Source organism: Alligator mississippiensis, chromosome 2, assembly GCF_030867095.1.
Source record: "Alligator mississippiensis isolate rAllMis1 chromosome 2, rAllMis1, whole genome shotgun sequence".
NCBI classification, from domain to species: Eukaryota; Metazoa; Chordata; order Crocodylia; family Alligatoridae; genus Alligator; species Alligator mississippiensis.
In genome coordinates this window covers 65,661,203-65,680,270 of record NC_081825.1, presented here as the reverse complement: position 1 = coordinate 65,680,270, position 19,068 = coordinate 65,661,203, and the positions used below count along the sequence as shown (strand labels likewise).

Below are 19,068 nucleotides of genomic sequence, written 5' to 3'. Positions count from 1 at the left end.
TCCAGTCTCAGTTTTCCTTTCAACTTTGTTGCCTGTGTAGTCAGTACATCTTTTGGAACTCTAGTGGAGAAAATCCAGGTCTCTCTTGATTTGGGTGGCTTTCAACATGATTCAGTAATTGCTGGAATTAAATTAATTTCTGCTAAAAAGCAGTACTACAACACCATTTCAATGAATAACAACACTATTCATATTGTATATTAGCTTTTTTCATTAAGGATATTTCCATTGTAGTTGAAACAATTGAAATGCTTCAGCTTGAAGCTTTTTAAAATTTCCCCTTTTCTAGGATGTCTTAGATTTTATACTTTTTTCAGAGAAGGAGAACATATTTTTCAGAATTTCAAAATTTTTTACAACCTGGAAATTTTCAGTTTTAATCTGCTGTATTGTTGATTTTCCTAACGGTTTAATATACTGCATGCATCATGTATCTTTAGACAAAATTTCAGCATACAATAATAGGTCTGGTGTCCTAAAAATGTCATTTGGCACTTTGTGTAACCCATAATGTCTGGCCTCTGGGATTCACATTGATCTTTTTTAGTTCACCGTAAATCATGATTAACTTCACTAAAGACAGTGAGTTTCATTCACCTATATCTGATGACTCTGTAATGCCTAAAAGTGCTAGCTGCCCCACTCTGACTGAGCGAGAGGTGGGATACATGGGAGGGGGTGTGTGCCTCCGGATTGGGGCAGGATGGGCGATGGAGTGGGTGCTATGGAGCGGCTGCAGCCACCCAAAAATTCATCATAGCCCCCACTGCCCACCCAGAGCGCAGCGTGGTGCAGCCCTGGCCTTGCCTGCCCCGTGCAAATCTGGGGGCACACTCCCTCCCTGTGCCCTCCTGGACAAGCGACTAGAGCAGCAATGGGAGCCGCCGGGCAAGCAATTCCTGGACCAGTGGTGTGCAGCAGCGGGAGCCACGTTCCCCCACCTTCCTGCACCCCCTGGATGAGCTGTGCCTTCGTTCTGTGCTGCCCTGCTCCAGATGGGCAGCGCTTGTCCCAGCCCCTGACCCCAGCCCCAGCCCCAATCCCTTCTTTGCTGTGAGGGTGTATCTGCCCCCCCCGCCCCCCACTCCTTCCTTCCCCTCCTCCCCTTCCACCACAACAGATTTACCAGCTGGAGGCAGCTGTATCAAGCATCGTAAAGGAACCAATCACCCATTTATAATATTGTTCCTATGGGAAAATTGGTTCCAAGTTATGACATTTCAACTTAAGACGTTGTTTTCAGGAACTAATTGTGTTATAAGTCTGATGACTGCCTGTATATATTCGTATTTGAAATATCTGGGAGCATCCAGACGAGCACGCATGGGCAGCAAATTACCCCAAGTGAGGTAGGGGAGGTTGAGGCCCAGCAGCCTCACCTGGGGTCCTGGGGGCTTCCCAGGGCAGTAGTGGCACTGATCTGGCTGCTCAGAGCCTGGCTCTGGCTGGTCAGGCTCCACTTCTGGTGGCGCATGCTGCTGCTGCGTTCACCACGCTGCTTTTTTTTAGTGGTGGGTTTTTTGACACCAGGATCTCCCAGCGTCAAATTCTGTCACCATGATGCAAATTAGCAGCACGGTGAACAGGAGCACGTGCGCCATGTGTGGTTTGTGGCACCTTAAACAGCTTTGAAGCACCGCAAGCTGTACATGCATGCTCATCTGGACATGGTCTCTAGGTCTATCTTGTGAATCATGTTTGTACACTTAACAACACTAACATTGCATGGCACCCCACTGCACCCTTGAAAGGATTTCAAGACACCTCAGGGTACTGTGTCTCCGTGGTTGAGAGTCACTGGCATAGAATTAGCATATCAGGCTCTACACTATCCTCCACCACAGAATCCCATGGTATAGCAGATGTTCAAATCTGATTTTCACACACTTATTTACTCTCAAATTATATTTTTTTCTGGTTTAATTATAATGTCATTTTTTTCTTATAATGGTCCATCTAAATATCATGCTTTTCCCACATTGTGAGAAATTGCTCCCTTGTGAGATCTGTATTACTGACTCACTGTATTAACTGAAAAAACACTTCAGTTTTTTTTATTCATAGATGTTACTCTTCCTGGTCATTGTAAATACTGAGAATCTCATTCACTGGTGAAAGCAGTGTCATAGTATAGAATACATATATTGCCACCACCTTTTCATTCACTGTATCAATACTTGTCACCAAACACTTAAAATGGTACTGCATATCAGAAAAGTGCTTGATGGAAGGACAAGCTCTATAAATTAGAATGACAAACAGGCAACAAGTGAATGTTGTGAACACAGATATGTTTTTGAGAGTATTTATAGGATGTTTCTGTTACAATTCTACCACCAAACTGAAAAGAGAGCAGGAATGATTTCCTTCCTCCTGCTGGAATGGACCTCGTTCAGGAAACTGCTGAGCAGTCCCTTGTTCTAAAATACACACTAAGTATATACTCTAAAATATACTGCTGGGGAGCTAAATGTGAGGGATTTAAAAAATGTATTTTCCCCAGGAAGAAGGGATGGGGAATCTCATACAGGAGCTTTACTCCCTCATTCTAGGTGGTAATTATGCTACAGTATTTGAATTCTGTTTATCCTTTCAGAAGACACTATAAACAGTGCTCGCAAGTGCAGTAAGTGGCCAACAAGAACGGGTGCTTCTTTTCCTGTTTCCAGTTATGTGAGAGGATTTTTGTTTGAATCAGGCAAGAAATTAATAGATTCTCCCATAGCTTTCTAACTTTCCCCCCTCCCTCATGCATTTCTAGTTGGAGTTTACCAGGTTAAGAGAGAATATTTTGTGGGTATATTAAGTTGAGGTATGTGAAATGATTATACAGCAAGGTACAATGTGTGTAAAAAAACTGGGGGTTTTGCTTTTTTTATTTTAAAATGCATTCCCTCCCTTTCCCCAACCATTTCTGACTTTTTCTCTCCCTCTCTATTCCCTATGGATAAGTATAAGTAAGCTAAGATGTAGGATAAGCTTTAGCATTTTATTTTAGGTAATAAGTTTTATTTTTCCCTCCCCTCTTTGCAGATAAGTTCCCTGCTATTTTGATATCGATGCCCACTGTTTTATAAGTGATAATTATTATGTTTGTACTGCTTTTATGTTGTGTGATTACTATTTTAGGCCTATATATGTAAGTTAGCGTAAGTCATGTCAAGTTTCCATTTTGTATGTCAAGCCTCCATCTTGTGTCCTCTGCCCGGGCTTCCCCTGTGTTGCAACTGTATGATTCATGTACCCCTCCCATGTAAATTGGTTCCCAGATGAATGAGAGTGATTGGGAATGATTGAAATACAATGGTAGCAGGCCTCTACTTGCAGTATGTGGCATCGCAGACATGTCTGAAGTGCCACGTGCCGCACATTCAGGTGTTCTTCATGCTGCAAGGTAGCACAATGGGGAGGCTTTTTGATCTCAGGAGATCACGGGGTCAAAAAAACCTATGCAAAAAAAGGTGGGCAGCACACACAGGGGCAGTGTACACTGCCCCAAACTGGAGCCTGGCTGTCTGGGGCCGCCCTCCAGCTGCCGGCCAGGCTCTGAGCAGCAGGATCACGGTGGCTGCAGCCCTGGGAGGCCCTCAGGACTCCAGGTAAGTCTGCTGGGGCCAGCACAGTGCTGACCTCAGCCTCCCCTACCCCACCTGGAGTAACCTGCCTTGCGCCAGAGGGCATGTGGCACAGATGTTCCCTAGGGACAAGAAGCAGTAGTACACCTTGTGCTGGCAGGATTTCACAAGGTGTGCTGCTGCTTTTTGTCCCCAGGGAAACAAACATCCATGCTTGTGTGGATGTGGTCACTGGTTGCATCTACACATGCACTTTACTGCAGAGTTGACTAATTAGCTCCTTAGTAGTGTCACTGTCTACATGTGTGCCAGTATTAGGGTGCAGTAAATTGATTAACTCCACCCTAAGAGGGTACTGTTGTGGACATTACTATCTCATGGCGGAGTAATTAAGTGTGAAATGCATGAAATAAAAATGCATGAAATGAACTGCATGTGTAGACAGTGACAATGGCGGGTTGGGGCATGAGGCTGCTAACGTGAGAGGGCTGCCTGCCACATGGCTCTGCATTTTAGCACTCTCGTGCCCCAGCCAGCTCCTCCATTGCCCAATGCCACCACTTGGAGCCCGGTGCTGACCCCCTGAGCCTGCTGCCAGCCTGGGTCTGCTCTGCTGCTGTCCCAGACACATGTAGATTCTGTGCCTGGGAGCAGCTGACTCTCGTTTAAACTGCTCTGGAGTTTATTGCATCGCGTTCATTCCATGTGTAGATGCACCCACTTTGAATGACGTGGATCATTATTAATATTTGCTTTTTGACGTCTTTGTGGTGCTCCCTTCTCTGAGACAAACCACAAAATATGGTACTTCATATAGGTTTTCCTGTAAAAATGTTTTTGTTCACTTTTATTTATAAAGCAAACCCCAAGCCTGAGTCTCTTGTTGACCAGGAATCTCTTGCTGTGCCAGTTTTAGTCATGGGACTCTGTCCAGAGTAGGAGGGTGGTACCCAAAGCAGAACCTAGACTGAGAATGAGACAGACATCTCTTTTGTAGAGGATCATTTAGCATTCATGTATTCAGGCATGGTATTTGACTTGAGAGTAGAAATGGTGGCTGGGGTATGGTGTAGAGTGGTTGAATTGTCTGACTGTGGCTCCCGAAGCATGAGTTTGAGCCTTACTTCAGATGTTTGTTAAAGGTTTCCCTTCAATTAATCTACTTGGAAATAGGTACCTTTTCAGTCAAGTGGGTAGATGTGGTACTAACTGCATAACTTCCTCATGTACTTTTGGCTGTAGCATGCCTTAACCAAGCTGACCTGATAGGCTGTTTGGCTTTCACAGACCACTGCCTAAGCATGGTAGTTGAAATTGGATCATATTCTTGTTTTCCTTTACCAATTTCTGAAAAACCACAATAATAATCTCTACTCTGTTTTGTAAGTATAGAGTCAAATCCCAATATCCTTACTCATGCTTTATTCAGTTCTTATTCAGGGAAATTCCTGTTGAAGCCAATGGAATTTTACTGGAAAACAAAATGGAACAGGGTTCTTGGGGGTTGATCTGATAGGATGGAGTGCACCCTCAGCAAGTTTGCAGATGATACCAAGCTGAGGGGAGCAGTAGATATGCTGGAGGATAGGACTCAGATTCAGAGTGACCTAGACAAATTGAAGGATTGGACTAAAAGAAATCTCATGAGGTTCAATAAGGAGAAGCGTAAAATCCTGCACTTTAGATGGAATCATCCCATATATCGGTACAGGCTGGGGACTGACTGGCTAAGCAGCAGTCTGCAGAAAAAGACCAGAGGGTTACAGTGGACAATAAGCTGGATATGAGCCCACAGTGTGTCCTTGTGAAGAAAGCTAATGGCATACTGGGCTGAATTAGTAAAAACATTGCCAGCAGATCAAGAGAAGTGATTATTCCCCTCTAATCAGCAGTGATGAGGCTACATGTGGAGTACTGTGTCCAGTTTGGGGCCCCTCATTGCAAAAAAGATGCGGACAAATTGGAGAGAGTTCAGTGGACAGCAATGAAAATGGTTAGGGGACTGAGGCATATGACTTCTGAGAAGAGGTAGAGGGAACTGGGCTTATTTAGTCTGGAAAACAGAAGACTGAGGTGGATTCAATAACTGCCTTCAACTACCTGAATGGCGGTTCAAAAGAAGATGGACTAGACTGTTCTCAGTGGCGGCAGATGACAGAACAAGGAGCAACGATCTCAAGTTGCAGTAAGGGTAGTTTAGGCCGGATATTGGGAAAAGGCTTTTCACTAAGGAGGGTAACAAAGGACTGAAACTGAAACATAAAGGGGGCTATCTGTACTTTGACATATTAATTAGCTAGGTTGTATATTGCTGAAGACAGAATTTTGTGACCTATTTGTAAACCCTGTTAGTATGTAAGCTGCAAGAGGCCGTAGTTTCACAACTCAGACTTTGACAGATGTTAAAGGGAACGGTCTGAGACAGCATGGTGCAGGTGGCACATAAACAAGTGAAACGATCGGCTGGTATGGTACAGCGAGCAACTTCAAAGATTGCCAGGAAACCATGTATAAATTCGTAGAACTTAAACTGAATTGTGAAATGTGATTGGCTCATTTGAAGGTGATTAGTTCACTCTCAGAACCACAACAGCCCACCCTCAATAGACTATAAAAAGCCTAAGCTTCTGAAGCAAGTTGGAATCACTGGAAATTCACTTAACAGTGCTCATTTAACAACTTACTGAAGTATTCCCCAGGATATCCTAGATGCTTGGCTAGCGGACCCTGCGAATCCTACCACTGAAGTCTTCCTATCCTACTTGCAGCTGCACTTGCATGGTATGTGACACTGTTTACTGGGCAAGTTTGTAGTTTGTAAGTAAAATCAAGCCGATTACCAGAATGGTTCCTTGGTCTTAAACACCACTCCACCCACCAATCACAAAGCTATTCCCAGTATCCCTAACAGTAAAGGGTACCCAGGGAAGTTGTGGAACCTCCATCGTTGGGGGTTTTTAAGACTCGGCTAGACAAAGTTTTGGCTGGGATGATATATTTGGGGATGGTCCTGCTTTGAGTAGGGCGTTGGACTGGATGACCTCCTGAGGTCCCTCCCAACCCTAATTTTCTATGATTTCCTGGCAACCACTGGCTACCAGAATTCCCAGTATCTAAACATGTAACAACTTCATGTTTTATTTATATCATGGGGGGGGTGAGGCATATTTTGCTTACTACAGTGTTGGCAAAAGAAACAGGGACAGTTTTAAGGACAGCCTTTGAGTGGGACCATTCAGTAATAGTAATTTTTTTTTCAATTTGGCTGTTAGTTTACCTAATTCTGCTTTCTTTCCAGTTGAGTAGTTTCAATGAATATTTCCCCAGTGAAAGCAAATGGCAGCAGCTGCAATAGAATGGGTGACAGAAGGGTCCTCCACTTTGGGTTTAGTTTGTGAACTGGAAAAACTTGCAAAATTTGTGAGAGTGGTAACCATCAGGGTGGCTTTGCCTGTTGTAGTCCAAGTGAAACATGCTCAGGTCTGTTTTTTGAATCAAAATGCAGCCCACATTATTTTAACTCAAAGTGTTATTGAGTTATTTATAGAGTTATAAACTACATGAAAAATAGCCAACCCTGGGCATGACTACACATTAATTAATATATTTTTGCTAATGCATGTTAAATTTAGTACCTCCATTGTGACATACTATAAAAAGGTGCATTAACCTATTTTAATGTGCATTAGTAAAAGCACACATTTTTGTGACACTTTAATGTGCATTAAAATAGGCTAATGCACATTAAAGTGTATGTGTAGATATGCCCTTGATATTATGCTGACACAGTAACAATGTCCTCCCTTATCAGCATTAGAAAAAAGTTGGTTGAAGACACCTTCATTCTCTTACATTTAATGTATAGTTACATATCAGGTACAAGAAGCATATAATGCAAATACCAATGTTTATCCCCCCCACCTCCCCTCAAAAATTCTGTGTTAAGGGCAAAAACCTATTAATATACAGAAATGTATTCAGGCACAAATAGTATTCTGGCACATTAATTTCTTTATAAATATTATCTATCCTTGCAGTCCTTACTTAAGTAAAAGCCCCACTGAAGTTGATGGGAGTTATTCCTGAGTAAGGTTTTGCCCATACTTTTCCCTAATACAACATCTTTTTTTCCTGAATGAACTCCCAGTGACCTTGTTTATAAGTCATTTGTCATGTTTATTTTCTTGCCTTACATCTGTTCATAATTTACTTTCCCTTTATCTGCTATTTTGCTTTCTTTTTCTCTCATCTGTGTTGCATTGAAAATAGCAATTCTGTTCAACTTTATTTATACTCATGGCAAGGGTCATAATACCAAATATAGATCCTTAACTTGCCTTTTCCTTAAGCTCCACATGCTCTGTTAAGCCTACAACATCCATAGTCATCAAGAAAAAATAAATTATGGGACATTAGTTTAAAAATATACACGACTGAAGTTTATTTAGGGTTTTTTTTTTTAAGTTTTATTTAACTCTCTCCATCTCTGCTGCTTTTTGTGAGTATTCCCAGCTCCCTTCTACGCATGTTGGCCTGGCTGGGTTTTTGGTGTTTTACCTGGCATTGCACAGCTCTTCTTCTTTTTACATGGCCCTAGATTGTTTTAGGCAAAGGATCAGAGCACTCTCTGCACAGTTTGACCTATATTTTGTGTCACACCTGCTCAATTTTCTAATACTCCAAAGAGGGTGTAATAGAAAATAGAGTCTATGGCACTAAAAAGAGTTTTTGGACTTAAATTGTTAAGTACGGTAATGACTACAGTTCCCGTTCTGAATTTGATATTACATTTATTTGTAATTCTATTCTAAAAACTTATTTTTCAACATGCTACTGTTTTGTTTTGTTTTTGATGAGCTCAGTTGAGCCCTTCTTATCTTATCCAAAGCAGTATTATTCTGTGCCCTCACTCACTCAGAATATTACCGTTCTTTTTTCCCATTTAGACCATTTACAAGATCCTATTTGGTTTGGCTTTCCCACTGTGATTCTAACTGTGAATGGGAAGAAGGAGATCTATGGTAGGATTCTTTGAACAACTAAATGAAATCCAGGGGATTGCAGTGGTGAGGTTGCACCCTCTTTTAATTCCTGAAGCAGGTATAAGAAGGAGATATTTAGCTCTTCATCAGGGTGGTGGGGCAGGTAGTGGCTCTGACAGAGTTGGCGCAGCTCCCCCCAGACTGTCTTCAATTTGATGCTGGTCAGACCTGTTGCAGTGGTGGCAGACCTGTTGCACATGGGGGGTGAAGGGGAGCGTGGGGCGGAGGAGTAGTAGGCCCTGGGCAGAGCAGGGTGATGGATTTACGTTAGCCTCCAGAGAGTGGTAGTGGCAGTGGTGTTACCTGCCAAGGCTTGTGTTCCTCACTCTCCAGCTGCTGCTCCTGTGGGTTGGATGTAGGCATGGACTCTGAGTGTGGCGGCTGGGGAACAGGATCCCCATACACTGGTTATAGCAGCACCCACAGCACAGACTCCCCAGGTGCCACCCATCTGGCATCCACCCAAATTGGTGCCTGAGGCTTAGGCCCCACTTGCCTCCCCCCCAAGACACACTATTGCTCACCCCCAATTGCAGCAGCCAGAGCCCATGTCTGCACCCAAGCTTTAGCAGCAGCAGCTGGAGTGCGAGGAACCCAAGCAGGTAACACCACCGTTACTACTAGTGTTGCTCTATAGAGGCCAGCATAATACTCCACCTCTCCACCCGCTCTACCTAGGGTGCAGAAGCTCACAAGATCCAGGTGAGGGAGAATTGGGCAGTGGGGATATGCAGGACTTTGGATACATGCCCCTCCTCCCCCAATATCCCACCATAGGGCAGGGAAGAGAGTGCTTTTAGTTCCCTAACCCATTTTCCCTCTATCTGTGGGGTGCTCCAGGGTGGCTGAGTCTGGAGCTCTGTCATTACCCAGGGCAGAGAGCTCAGCCCTGTCCCCCTTCAGTGGGCTAGCATGGGGTTGCATCCCCCCTTCTCTAAATCCTAAATCTGGCCATGCTGGGAGGGACCGTATGGGCATCAAATCCCTGTCATTGCAGGCAATCGTCTCCTGTAATCCCTTTATGGATTGAGCAAATTTAATTTTACAACTATGAAAGGGATTACAAGAACAATTTCAAACAATGTAAATGTTCCACATTGACTATATGATATGTTACTATAAGACCCTTTCCATATTATCACGCTATATTAGAATAATTTAAATCTGAGTAATGTGGATTTCCAGTAATATTCCAGCAATGACTTTTGCATCTTTTTTTAGTTTAGATTTAAGCATGGTCTTTATTTAGCACAGTTTACATGCCCTTTGGGAACAGTGTTAGATACACTAAAATAGTTCCTGGGGGCTAGCTTATTAACAAATCTGTTTTCAAAAGAAGTTTATCTTTGTGCCACTGCAGCCAAAACTTGTCATGCGGCATGCAAGACCTAGCCAAGACTAATGGATGAATCGTGGGTTTTGGAGTGTTTTTTTTTAAATAAAGCTGGTTTCTCAGGTCCTCACTAATTTATCTCTTCCTTCATGGAGTTGCTGTACTCACTGAAGGCATTGGGTGTAAGGAATGAGTAAATACTGACTAAGGATGATCATTTCCCAACCTCACACATGCCATACTTCTATCTTGTTTGAATGATATGGCAAAAGACATCTTCAGCTTTTTCTGATCCATGCCCAGCCACTCCAAAGCTCTGAAAATTCTAATATATAGTTGGATTTGTTCAAGGACAGACACCAACAATTTATAACATTTTATAAATTATATTCATTTTAATGAGGTGTACTATACCACAGATACCTATTAGCAACTATTCCTATTTGCTTAGTCCTAATTTTATTTTATTTATCTCTCTGTTTTCAAAACCCCAAGAATTTAGATATTTAACACTGGCCATTCTCAGAATAGATCTGGCATTAACAATACTGTACCTATCATATCTACTTTTAGCTGGACATGCTCAATTTTTTTAAATTGTAGATGATTTTTAGAGTGGTAACTTAGAAATACTTTATGCCTCAATCTCTTTTTTGCATTTCTTTCCATTTTTGTGGCATCTCCTCTTTTGCTTTTTACTGAATGTTTACTGAGTTTACTGACTTTATGCTGAGTTTCTTCCATTGCTTTTTTCTCCGTTGTGTGACCTCTGACGTATTTGGTCCTGGGAAAAATGATCCCTGTTTTCTAGCAGTTTTATTTCATTAAAAAAACCATCAAAAAAACAGTTTGTAACTGGGTAGTGGGAGAAGACTTGGTTTTCACTAACTGCCTTGAGCATTTTTCTACCAAACTGGCATTGTGTGGTTTGGAGGGCATCTGAATATGATTGTTATGATTTCTTTTCATATTATTTAACGTGCAATAATATATTTGAGAGTCTGTATATTCTATGGATGCTGTTCTTAGTGGTGATGGCATTCTATGTTTTGCTTTAATGCCTCAAATTTCACTTAAACCTTGCATATATAATATTATATTATATTATGAATACATTCCTTCTAGTGTGACCACTGGTGGCAGCTTGGTTAAGATATTTCACTGTAGCTTTAGAGGTGTGAGTGAGTCTTCTCCAAGCTCATGCTGTAGGCCACCCACAGTCAATGTAGCTGTAAATGGATACCAAATAATTTGTGCTGGCGAACCAGAGGAGGCTGGATGAGGAGAAAATTTTATAGAAAAAAATGTATTTTGATTTCAAAATTGCTGTTGATAGAGAATTCACTACAACCCCAGATTAAGTGGTTCCGGTGTTTAAATGCCATCATTCTTAAAAATATGTAATTTCTTTCTAGTCTGAATTTATCCAGTTTTAACTTCCAGCTACTAGATATTATCAGACTGTGGATAGTCAGGTTCAAGAACCCTTCATTTTCAAATATCAGCTCCCTGTGCAGATACTTATAGACTGGGATTAAGTCACCTTTTGACCACTTGTTTGTTAAACTAAGGATGTGCATCTTTGTTGAGTCTTCTATGGTAAGGGACATTTTTCATTCCTTTAATCAGTCTTATGGATCTGAACCCCTTTTTTAATCTATCAGCAGCCTTGAATTTTGGATGCCAGAAGTAAACACAATATTGTGGGGGTGGACTTGTCCACACCAAATAAAAAGGTAATGGAAAGTCCATACTCCACTCAAGAATCCCCTGATGAGGGATACATAAAAGGATCACATTAGTCATGTTAGCTATTTAGTCTGGAAAGCTCACATTTTCAAGTCCTTTTAGAAGTCTTTGTATAGAGTCCCCTTAGTATTGTCTAAAATATTTCTTGCTAGATGTATAGCTTTACATTTGGCTGTATTAAAATATGTATTGTTTGCTTGCTTCAACTTGACTAGGTGATATGACCTGCATAATAGCAGCCACCTATCCTTATTATTTATTCATTTCCGAATCCAGTGGTTCTCAACCTTTTTTGTACCAGGACCCATTTGTAAACATTGATGACCAGTCCTGACCTGTTGCCCCCAGCCTCCCAGTGCATGGGGCAGGAGGTGGGTGTGTGGGACATGGGGGCCCCAAGCAGCCCCTTGCAGGCTGGACCTTTGCCAGCCTGCAAGGGAAAAGCCACAGTTTCCCATGTTTTTCTCCTTTAAAGGAGAATCAATTTTTAAAGTTTGTTGGTCCATTTTTAAAGTTTGTTTGTGACCTTTTCATGTATTCTTGCGACCCACTTTTGGCTTGCAAGCCATGGGTTGAGAAATGCTGCCCTAATCTTTATGTCATCTGAAAATTGTATCAGTAACAGTTTTATGTTTTTTTCCAACTCACTGATCAAAATATTAAATAATATATCATCACAAAGAGATCCTTTTGAAACTTTGCTTAAAATATGCTCATTTGGTGATAAGGATTCCCTGCTTTCACTTATTTTGACACGTGTTGGTTAACAATTAACCATTTTAATCCATTCATTAACACAATTTTGAGTTCATATTCTAGTGTCTGAAACAAAAGGGGTGCATGGGGTATGAGGTCTGATGCCCAAGGAATTTAACCTTATAATAATTTATAATGTGTGTAAATGGGGGGGGGGGGAGGGGGGAAATGCAAACACCTGTTAGAGATGTCAGACTTAAAGGGAAGAAACAAAGTAGGAAAAAATAATGCTGTCTAGGTTGGGGGACTAGGAAAGAGGAAAGGCTTGATTGGCTGTTTCTTCACCTTTAGTAATAGTAAATAGTAAAGCATTTATGAGACTAGTGTAGCCATATAAATGGTATTCCAGGCTATTTATGTGAATTTTAGATCCTACTAGCCCAGGGGCAGGCAAAATACAGTTTACAGGTCAGATCCGGTCCACCAGGCACTTTCATTGGCCTGCGGCGCCCACCAGTGAATGGTACCCTGCCCAGCCCTTCTGCCCATGAATGTGGGAATGAGGCACCCACATATACACCCCCCCAACAGGGGCAGGCAGCGACAGTAGCAGCAGCAGGCAGGGGCACTCGGGGTGCTTCTGCCCAGCACCAGTGCCTGGTGGCATGTGGCTCTGGCCAGCAATGCACGTCATGGTGAGGAGCACAGCCCCCGCAGGGCTGTCTCTATTGCTGGCACTCCCCGCCGTGTACACGTAGTCCCAGCACCCACATGGCACAGGAGGGAAGCCCCATGTGCTGGAGCCGGCTGCTTTCCCTGCCCCCTGCTGTGGGACAGAGGCAGGAAAAGCAGCTGGCTCCAGAATGTGGGGCTTCCTTCCCTTCCCATGCTGCATGAGTGTGGGGGCTGCGTGTGTTTAGTGGGAAACACTGGCAAGACTAAGAATTTATTTTTGATTTATGCAATCACCCCTATATACAGTATGCAAACACAAATCATGACAAAAATTTTTTTGTAATAAAATTAAGATATGTTACAGTAGGTGTTTGACTTTTAGTGTATGGCTTGGTTTTTTTCTGGTTCTAAGAGGGCAACTCACCCTCCCAAAAGGAGCATTTTTAGGGGACAAGGGGAGAGACTTCTAATGCCAAAGGTCAGTGGTTAGGGGTGGGATTTTTGGTCCCAAGATGGCAACGAGGGGGTGGGGCAACTGTCAAGGGGTGGGGCTACCTATGTGGCCCTCAAAAGCTCACCAAGCCTTGTTAAGTGGCCCTCCACCCAAAATAATTGCCCGCCCCTGTACTAGCCTGTAGAAAGACATGCAACTCTGTGCAAGTTGCCAAATGGAGGAGGAGAAGAGCAGCCCCTACAGCTTTTAGTCCAGTAAACTCATGCCTGAGGCACTTGTCCAGAGATTGGGAAACTTAGGTTTTCACCCAAAGGGCATTTGAGCTGACATCTCCCACTTTCTAGCAAAGTTCCCTAACACCATGCCATGGAGCTTGGCAGGGCCAGAGCAGCCTAAACTTCTCCTGTTGAAGCTGGCGCTCTTGGCAGTTGAGAGGATTCAAGCCAGAGGCGCCAGCTTCAGGAGGAGGGGTAGAGGTGGTCTTTTCTATGGCCTTGGAAGCTTCCTTGTAGAGTTCCAGGCTGCCCTTAACCAGACCTGCCACCCTGAGAGAGTGTCCTAGCTAGTGGACCAAAAGGTAGGAGTTACACACTTTCTCCATTGTTAGTTGTGACTATTACACTGGGGACATACATGCATACCTACCTAAGTCAAACACGAGTATAGGTGCAGGTTACTCATGTGCAAGTTATACAGTAGGGGCTAGTATCTAAACAGCTGCATAAGTATCTCAAAAAGCCAGTTATGTGACTAAAGTTAGCCACAAAAATACTTGCCCAAAAGAAGGAGTTGGATTTGGACCTTCACTTTGTTAAGCGCACTTCCTATATATCTTGAACTTCTCAAAAGAATGTATTCTGGAGACTGATGTTTTAGAATTAGGCCTGAGGAAGTATGAATGTCAAGGTGGGAGGGGGGCAGAGATGGCAGGGATAGGGCAATGGGAAAGAAACATCAGGAGCAACACCTCAACCAAAAGACTTCCTTTCTTAAGAGACGGTGTGTCAAGTGGCAGTGAAGTGGAGTGCAGATACAATGATATTCAAAGATGGATCTATGAGCTGACCCAGTAAATGGCAGTTCTTATGATAATAGCACTACAGAAACCTGTTTGAGCTTGTTATGGATTGTATCCTCACACAATGGTTGACTACCATCAGAAGCACAACCTGCACCTGATGTGTGGTACTTGTCTCGAGCCAGATTCCCTCAGGTGTGACATTAGGCCAGAAAGACACAACAGAAGACTATCTCCTGACTCCTCCTAGGAGTGCACAGTCCTACTGCAGGTGGGGATTATGGGGATTATGCATTTTGCATTGGTTGTGGTAGTGTAAGCCAGCTGTTGCGGGCACACCTGTAAGACAAGTTAGAGGGGGTGGAAGGGAAGGACCAGCCGGTAGTAATGAGGCAGATGAAAACCAGGGACTTCTTGGTTGGCTAGTGCCCATTAGCCCCCTGAGGAAAGGAAGTCCTGATGCTGAATCAGTACTTTGGGATTCTTAATAAAGACTTTTCTGTAACCCTGACTGGGGATTTATGGTCTGTCCAGGACTTTCTGAAGAAAGGGGAGGTATACAGGATATGTATGGGTGTTCACTCACTTGTATTTTTTTTAATGCTAACTGTGAAAGGGATGGACTTGCACAGACCCAGCTGGAAGGCTGCGTTTCTGACAGCTGGACTTTGTGGTGGACTGTCTGGAGTATAGGCTGCATGATTTTAAAGCCCTGTCATGCTTTTTGTGGGTGCCATGAGTGGTTAAGGGAGAACACTGCAACACAAGGCTACATCTCTGAAGCAGAGGTCAAACAAGTATCTAAAAATGTTGGGTCTCTTTTTAATAAATAAACTTTGCAGGCAAAAGTGTGAGGGGAAAAATGACCATAGCAGATAAAGGAGATTTAGGTTCATGTCACACTGCCTAAACATGTCTTGTCATGTATAAAATATTTTACTTCTATAGGAGTGACTACTACATGCAAACTTGCATTCATAGGTATTCTTGTTATGCTTTTATATTTGTCTTGCTGTTTTCTTGTGTATCTGATTCACATTATCATTTATATGTTACTTTTCATGTTGAGGCAAGTGTCCACCTTTATTTATGTGGTGTGGCTGTGGTAATGTTGAAATTTGTATGTGTCTAATTTTAGTCCCTTTGCAGTTATATACCACTGATCTACAAACCAGTAATGCTTTAGCTACCTAGAAGCAGGGCTGTCCAGCTGGTGGCCCATGGACGACATGCAGCCCCTGACAGGTTAACTTGTGGCTCTCCGGCTCTCAGACCAGGTGCCACACACCACACGGCTTCTGCAGCTGCTGTCAGTGGGCTCCCACTTCCTCCTCCAGTTTCCACTTCCTGCCCCTACCTTAAATGCAGGGTGGAGCAGAACAGCGTACAGGGCTGAGAGACAGCCCATGGCCAGGAGGTTGGGGGAACAGGGCATAGAGACACAGTTGCAAAGTTGGAGGGGCAGTGCATGCAGTGCTGTGCAGCATAGTGATGCCCTCTGCATGGCACAGCAGGGAGTAGGGAAGCTATGCAGCAGGGCAGGGGGCAGCATGTGGCCTGCACAGCATGCAGCCTTGGGGGACGTGTGCTTGATGCCCCTGCAGCCAGACCTGCCTGCCTCCACTCTCCAGCCCCACTAACCTCCAGTCTCTTTTCTCTCATGCCTTTGAAGCTATTGCTGTGATACCAGGGTCCCTGGAGGCGGAGAGTAGCTTCTGTGGTGCTCCCTCCTTTTGACTCTGTCCTTGAGCTTTTTTGCCCAGACTCATTTGGGGGGTTCTCTATGCATTCCCAAAGGTGCTTCCCCTCTAAGGCAGCCCCACAACAGGCCTCAAAGCACTTGTTAGGGTTTCAGCCATCCCAGCCTTGGCCTCCTTTTCCTCTGGCCACAGGTTTACTGTCTCAGACCTTGGCTCATAGGCCTCAGCCCTTCATGTCCCTGCCCAGAGCAGGTCTCACCCTGCAGAGCACCCCTAGCACCTTGTCACTTGGCCTCCAAACCTTCCCTACCCAAACCACAGGTCAAACCTGAACACAAAACATCAAGCAAAACAGTTCCAACTCAAATGTAAACCCTTCCATGGGTCTCTGTTTCCTTTGGCCCTCCTACTGAGACAGGCTTGTTTCCCCAGCCCACCAGGTACCTTTCATGGGTGGCCATACTCCAACCTACAGTCAGTTCTGTTCAGTGCTCCTTGGCTTGAGATAGCCAGGGTCAGACTGCCCCTTCCATGTCTAGAGGCTGGGCTTATATGCCCCAAATCTGGCCCAGTTCTGGTCATCTGATCCAGTTTGCTGCTCCCAGGGATCAGGTGTTGCTGGTTCCCTCAGCTGTCTGTGGCCAGTGGGTCAATTTACACAATGACTCCCAACTGCTGCCTCTTGCCATTGGGCTTTCTGCCATCTGCCCCAGCTACACTCCTTCCTAGTAACAAAGGTTCCTTGTTACATTGCATCAAACAACAATCATTATGTCCCCAGGATGAAATTCATGCCTCACTGTAGTCGCACAGAATTCCAGATCAGGCCTTTCTCTTTGGGTAAATCCCTGCAGGACAGAACATAGGATTTAGGATATGGACATAGCTGCTGTTAAGCTCCATGGGAATTGTAGGTGTTAATCTGAGGGCAAGATATAGTTCTAAATATACTCATCCTTTTTGTTTAAGACAAGGAATACAGCAATTAATTTCTTTGCACAAAATCTTTAGGAAGGGACCGTTACCAGATACATTGTAACATTTCTGTATTTCATTCAAGGAGTCGCTTATTTTCTAGGGCTGTGCGAAATTTCGCCACCAGTTCTGTTTCGATTCTGTTTTGAGGTTGAAACAGCAAAATTGTAATGGAACAGATATAGTTGAAACAGCCTCGAAACAAAACAAGGCAAGTCAAAATGTTTTGCTGTTTCGACGGTGTTTGGATGTTTCGCCCATAGGTTATAATGGGGAAGGTTGAAACAGCCTATAACATTGTCATTTCTGGCCAGATTTGGATGAAACTTGCAGGAGTGGTAGCCCCCATGGAGGCCACAAAGCCTGCCAAGTTTCAAGGAGATAGGTGCAGGGGTTTGGGGGAAACTGCACCTCAAGCTGTGGACAAGCAAAACTCGTGACATGGGTGACCCTGTGTGTGTTAAGGCACAGCAGGGTGAAAGCTGCAGGCCTGCTAGCCCCTGCTGTGGCCATGAAGTCTGCCAGCTGTCAAAGAGATAGGTGCAGGGGTTCTGGGGCCCTGCACTCCTAGCTGCTGACAGGCAAAACTCATGTCATGGGTGCTTGTGCAACTGTGTCTGTCTTGGGGCACGGGGTGGGGGGAAACTACTGCAGGCCTGGCTGCTAGCCCCTGCTGCAGCCACAAAGCCTGCCAGCTGTCAAGGAGATAGGTGCAGGGGTTCTGGGGCCCTGCACCCCTAGCTGCTGACAGGCAAAACTCGTGACATGGGTGTTTGTGCAACTGCTGCTTCTCATCAGGCAGCAGGACTGAAGATCCCCCATTACTTTCCACCACAGACCTGGGGGTAATAATTGACCACAGTATGAACATGAGCCCGCCATTTCTATTCAAAACAAAAGTCGAAACGAAACACTGTTCTGTTGAAACATCGAAACGCTGGTCGAAATGGAACGCTTCTGTTTCGCACAGCCCTGTTATTTTCCTCACTTTAGTATAAACTCAGGACGTGTCTTAAAGCTTATAAAAATGGAAAAACCTCTGAAATTTCAGTTTTCTTGTTTGAGTGGATAAAATATTATATGTTTTAGTGTAAAAAAACCTTCTGATTTCCTTTTGTTAGTGGGTGTCAGTCTTTTTGCCTATAGAACTTGATTTCACGTCTTAATTTGAATCTTGTCTGTGTTCTTTTCTCATTTCTCTGTTTAGGTGGAAAATGTCCGTTTCATTGATCGTATATCTTCTAGGAAAGCTGCATTGGGAACCTTATATTTAACAGCTACCCATGTTATCTTTGTGGAAAACGTTTCTGAAACTCGGAAAGAAACCTGGGTATGGTCACATACTAAAACTAATTTTTTGTGAACTTGTAGAAGAAATAGGACAGGAGATATGTTATTATCTTTTTCACATAAAGCGGGAAGTGGTTAAAGGAAAATAAAACTATAAGAAGTAGGTTAGGAGGAGTTCCTGAAACATCCCAGGATGCTGTAACTTTGGCCATGGAACATCATTATAGGTTAAGGATTATTTCTTCTTACTCCAAATCATTATTGTTTACCATAACAATTTTTTATTTGTTTTCAGATTCTTCACAGCCAAATTTCCTCTATTGAAAAACAGGCAACAACAGCTACTGGCTGCCCTTTGCTGATTCGCTGCAAAAACTTCCAGATCATCCAACTCATCATACCTCAAGAGAGAGACTGCCATGATGTTTACATATCTTTAATACGCCTGACACGGCCAGGTACGGGAGGGGGAGGGGAGTGCAGTGATGGAATCTAAGCAGATCGCTTGACTAAAACACCTTGCAGACAAATGCTACCCTATAAATTGAATATATGAGTTTG

General features: G+C 43.6%; 1 protein-coding gene across 1 annotated transcript in view; it reads left to right on the top strand.

Annotated features, from left to right (window-relative positions):
• The window catches only part of MTMR7 (myotubularin related protein 7), an 84,339-nt gene that overhangs the window by 8,368 nt on the left and 56,903 nt on the right, over window positions 1-19,068 (top strand). Inside the window, exons 2-3 of the mRNA XM_006262529.3 lie at window positions 18,425-18,547; window positions 18,803-18,965. Coding sequence (XP_006262591.1) covers window positions 18,425-18,547; window positions 18,803-18,965 — 286 coding nt within the window. The remainder of the gene's footprint in view (window positions 1-18,424; window positions 18,548-18,802; window positions 18,966-19,068) is intronic.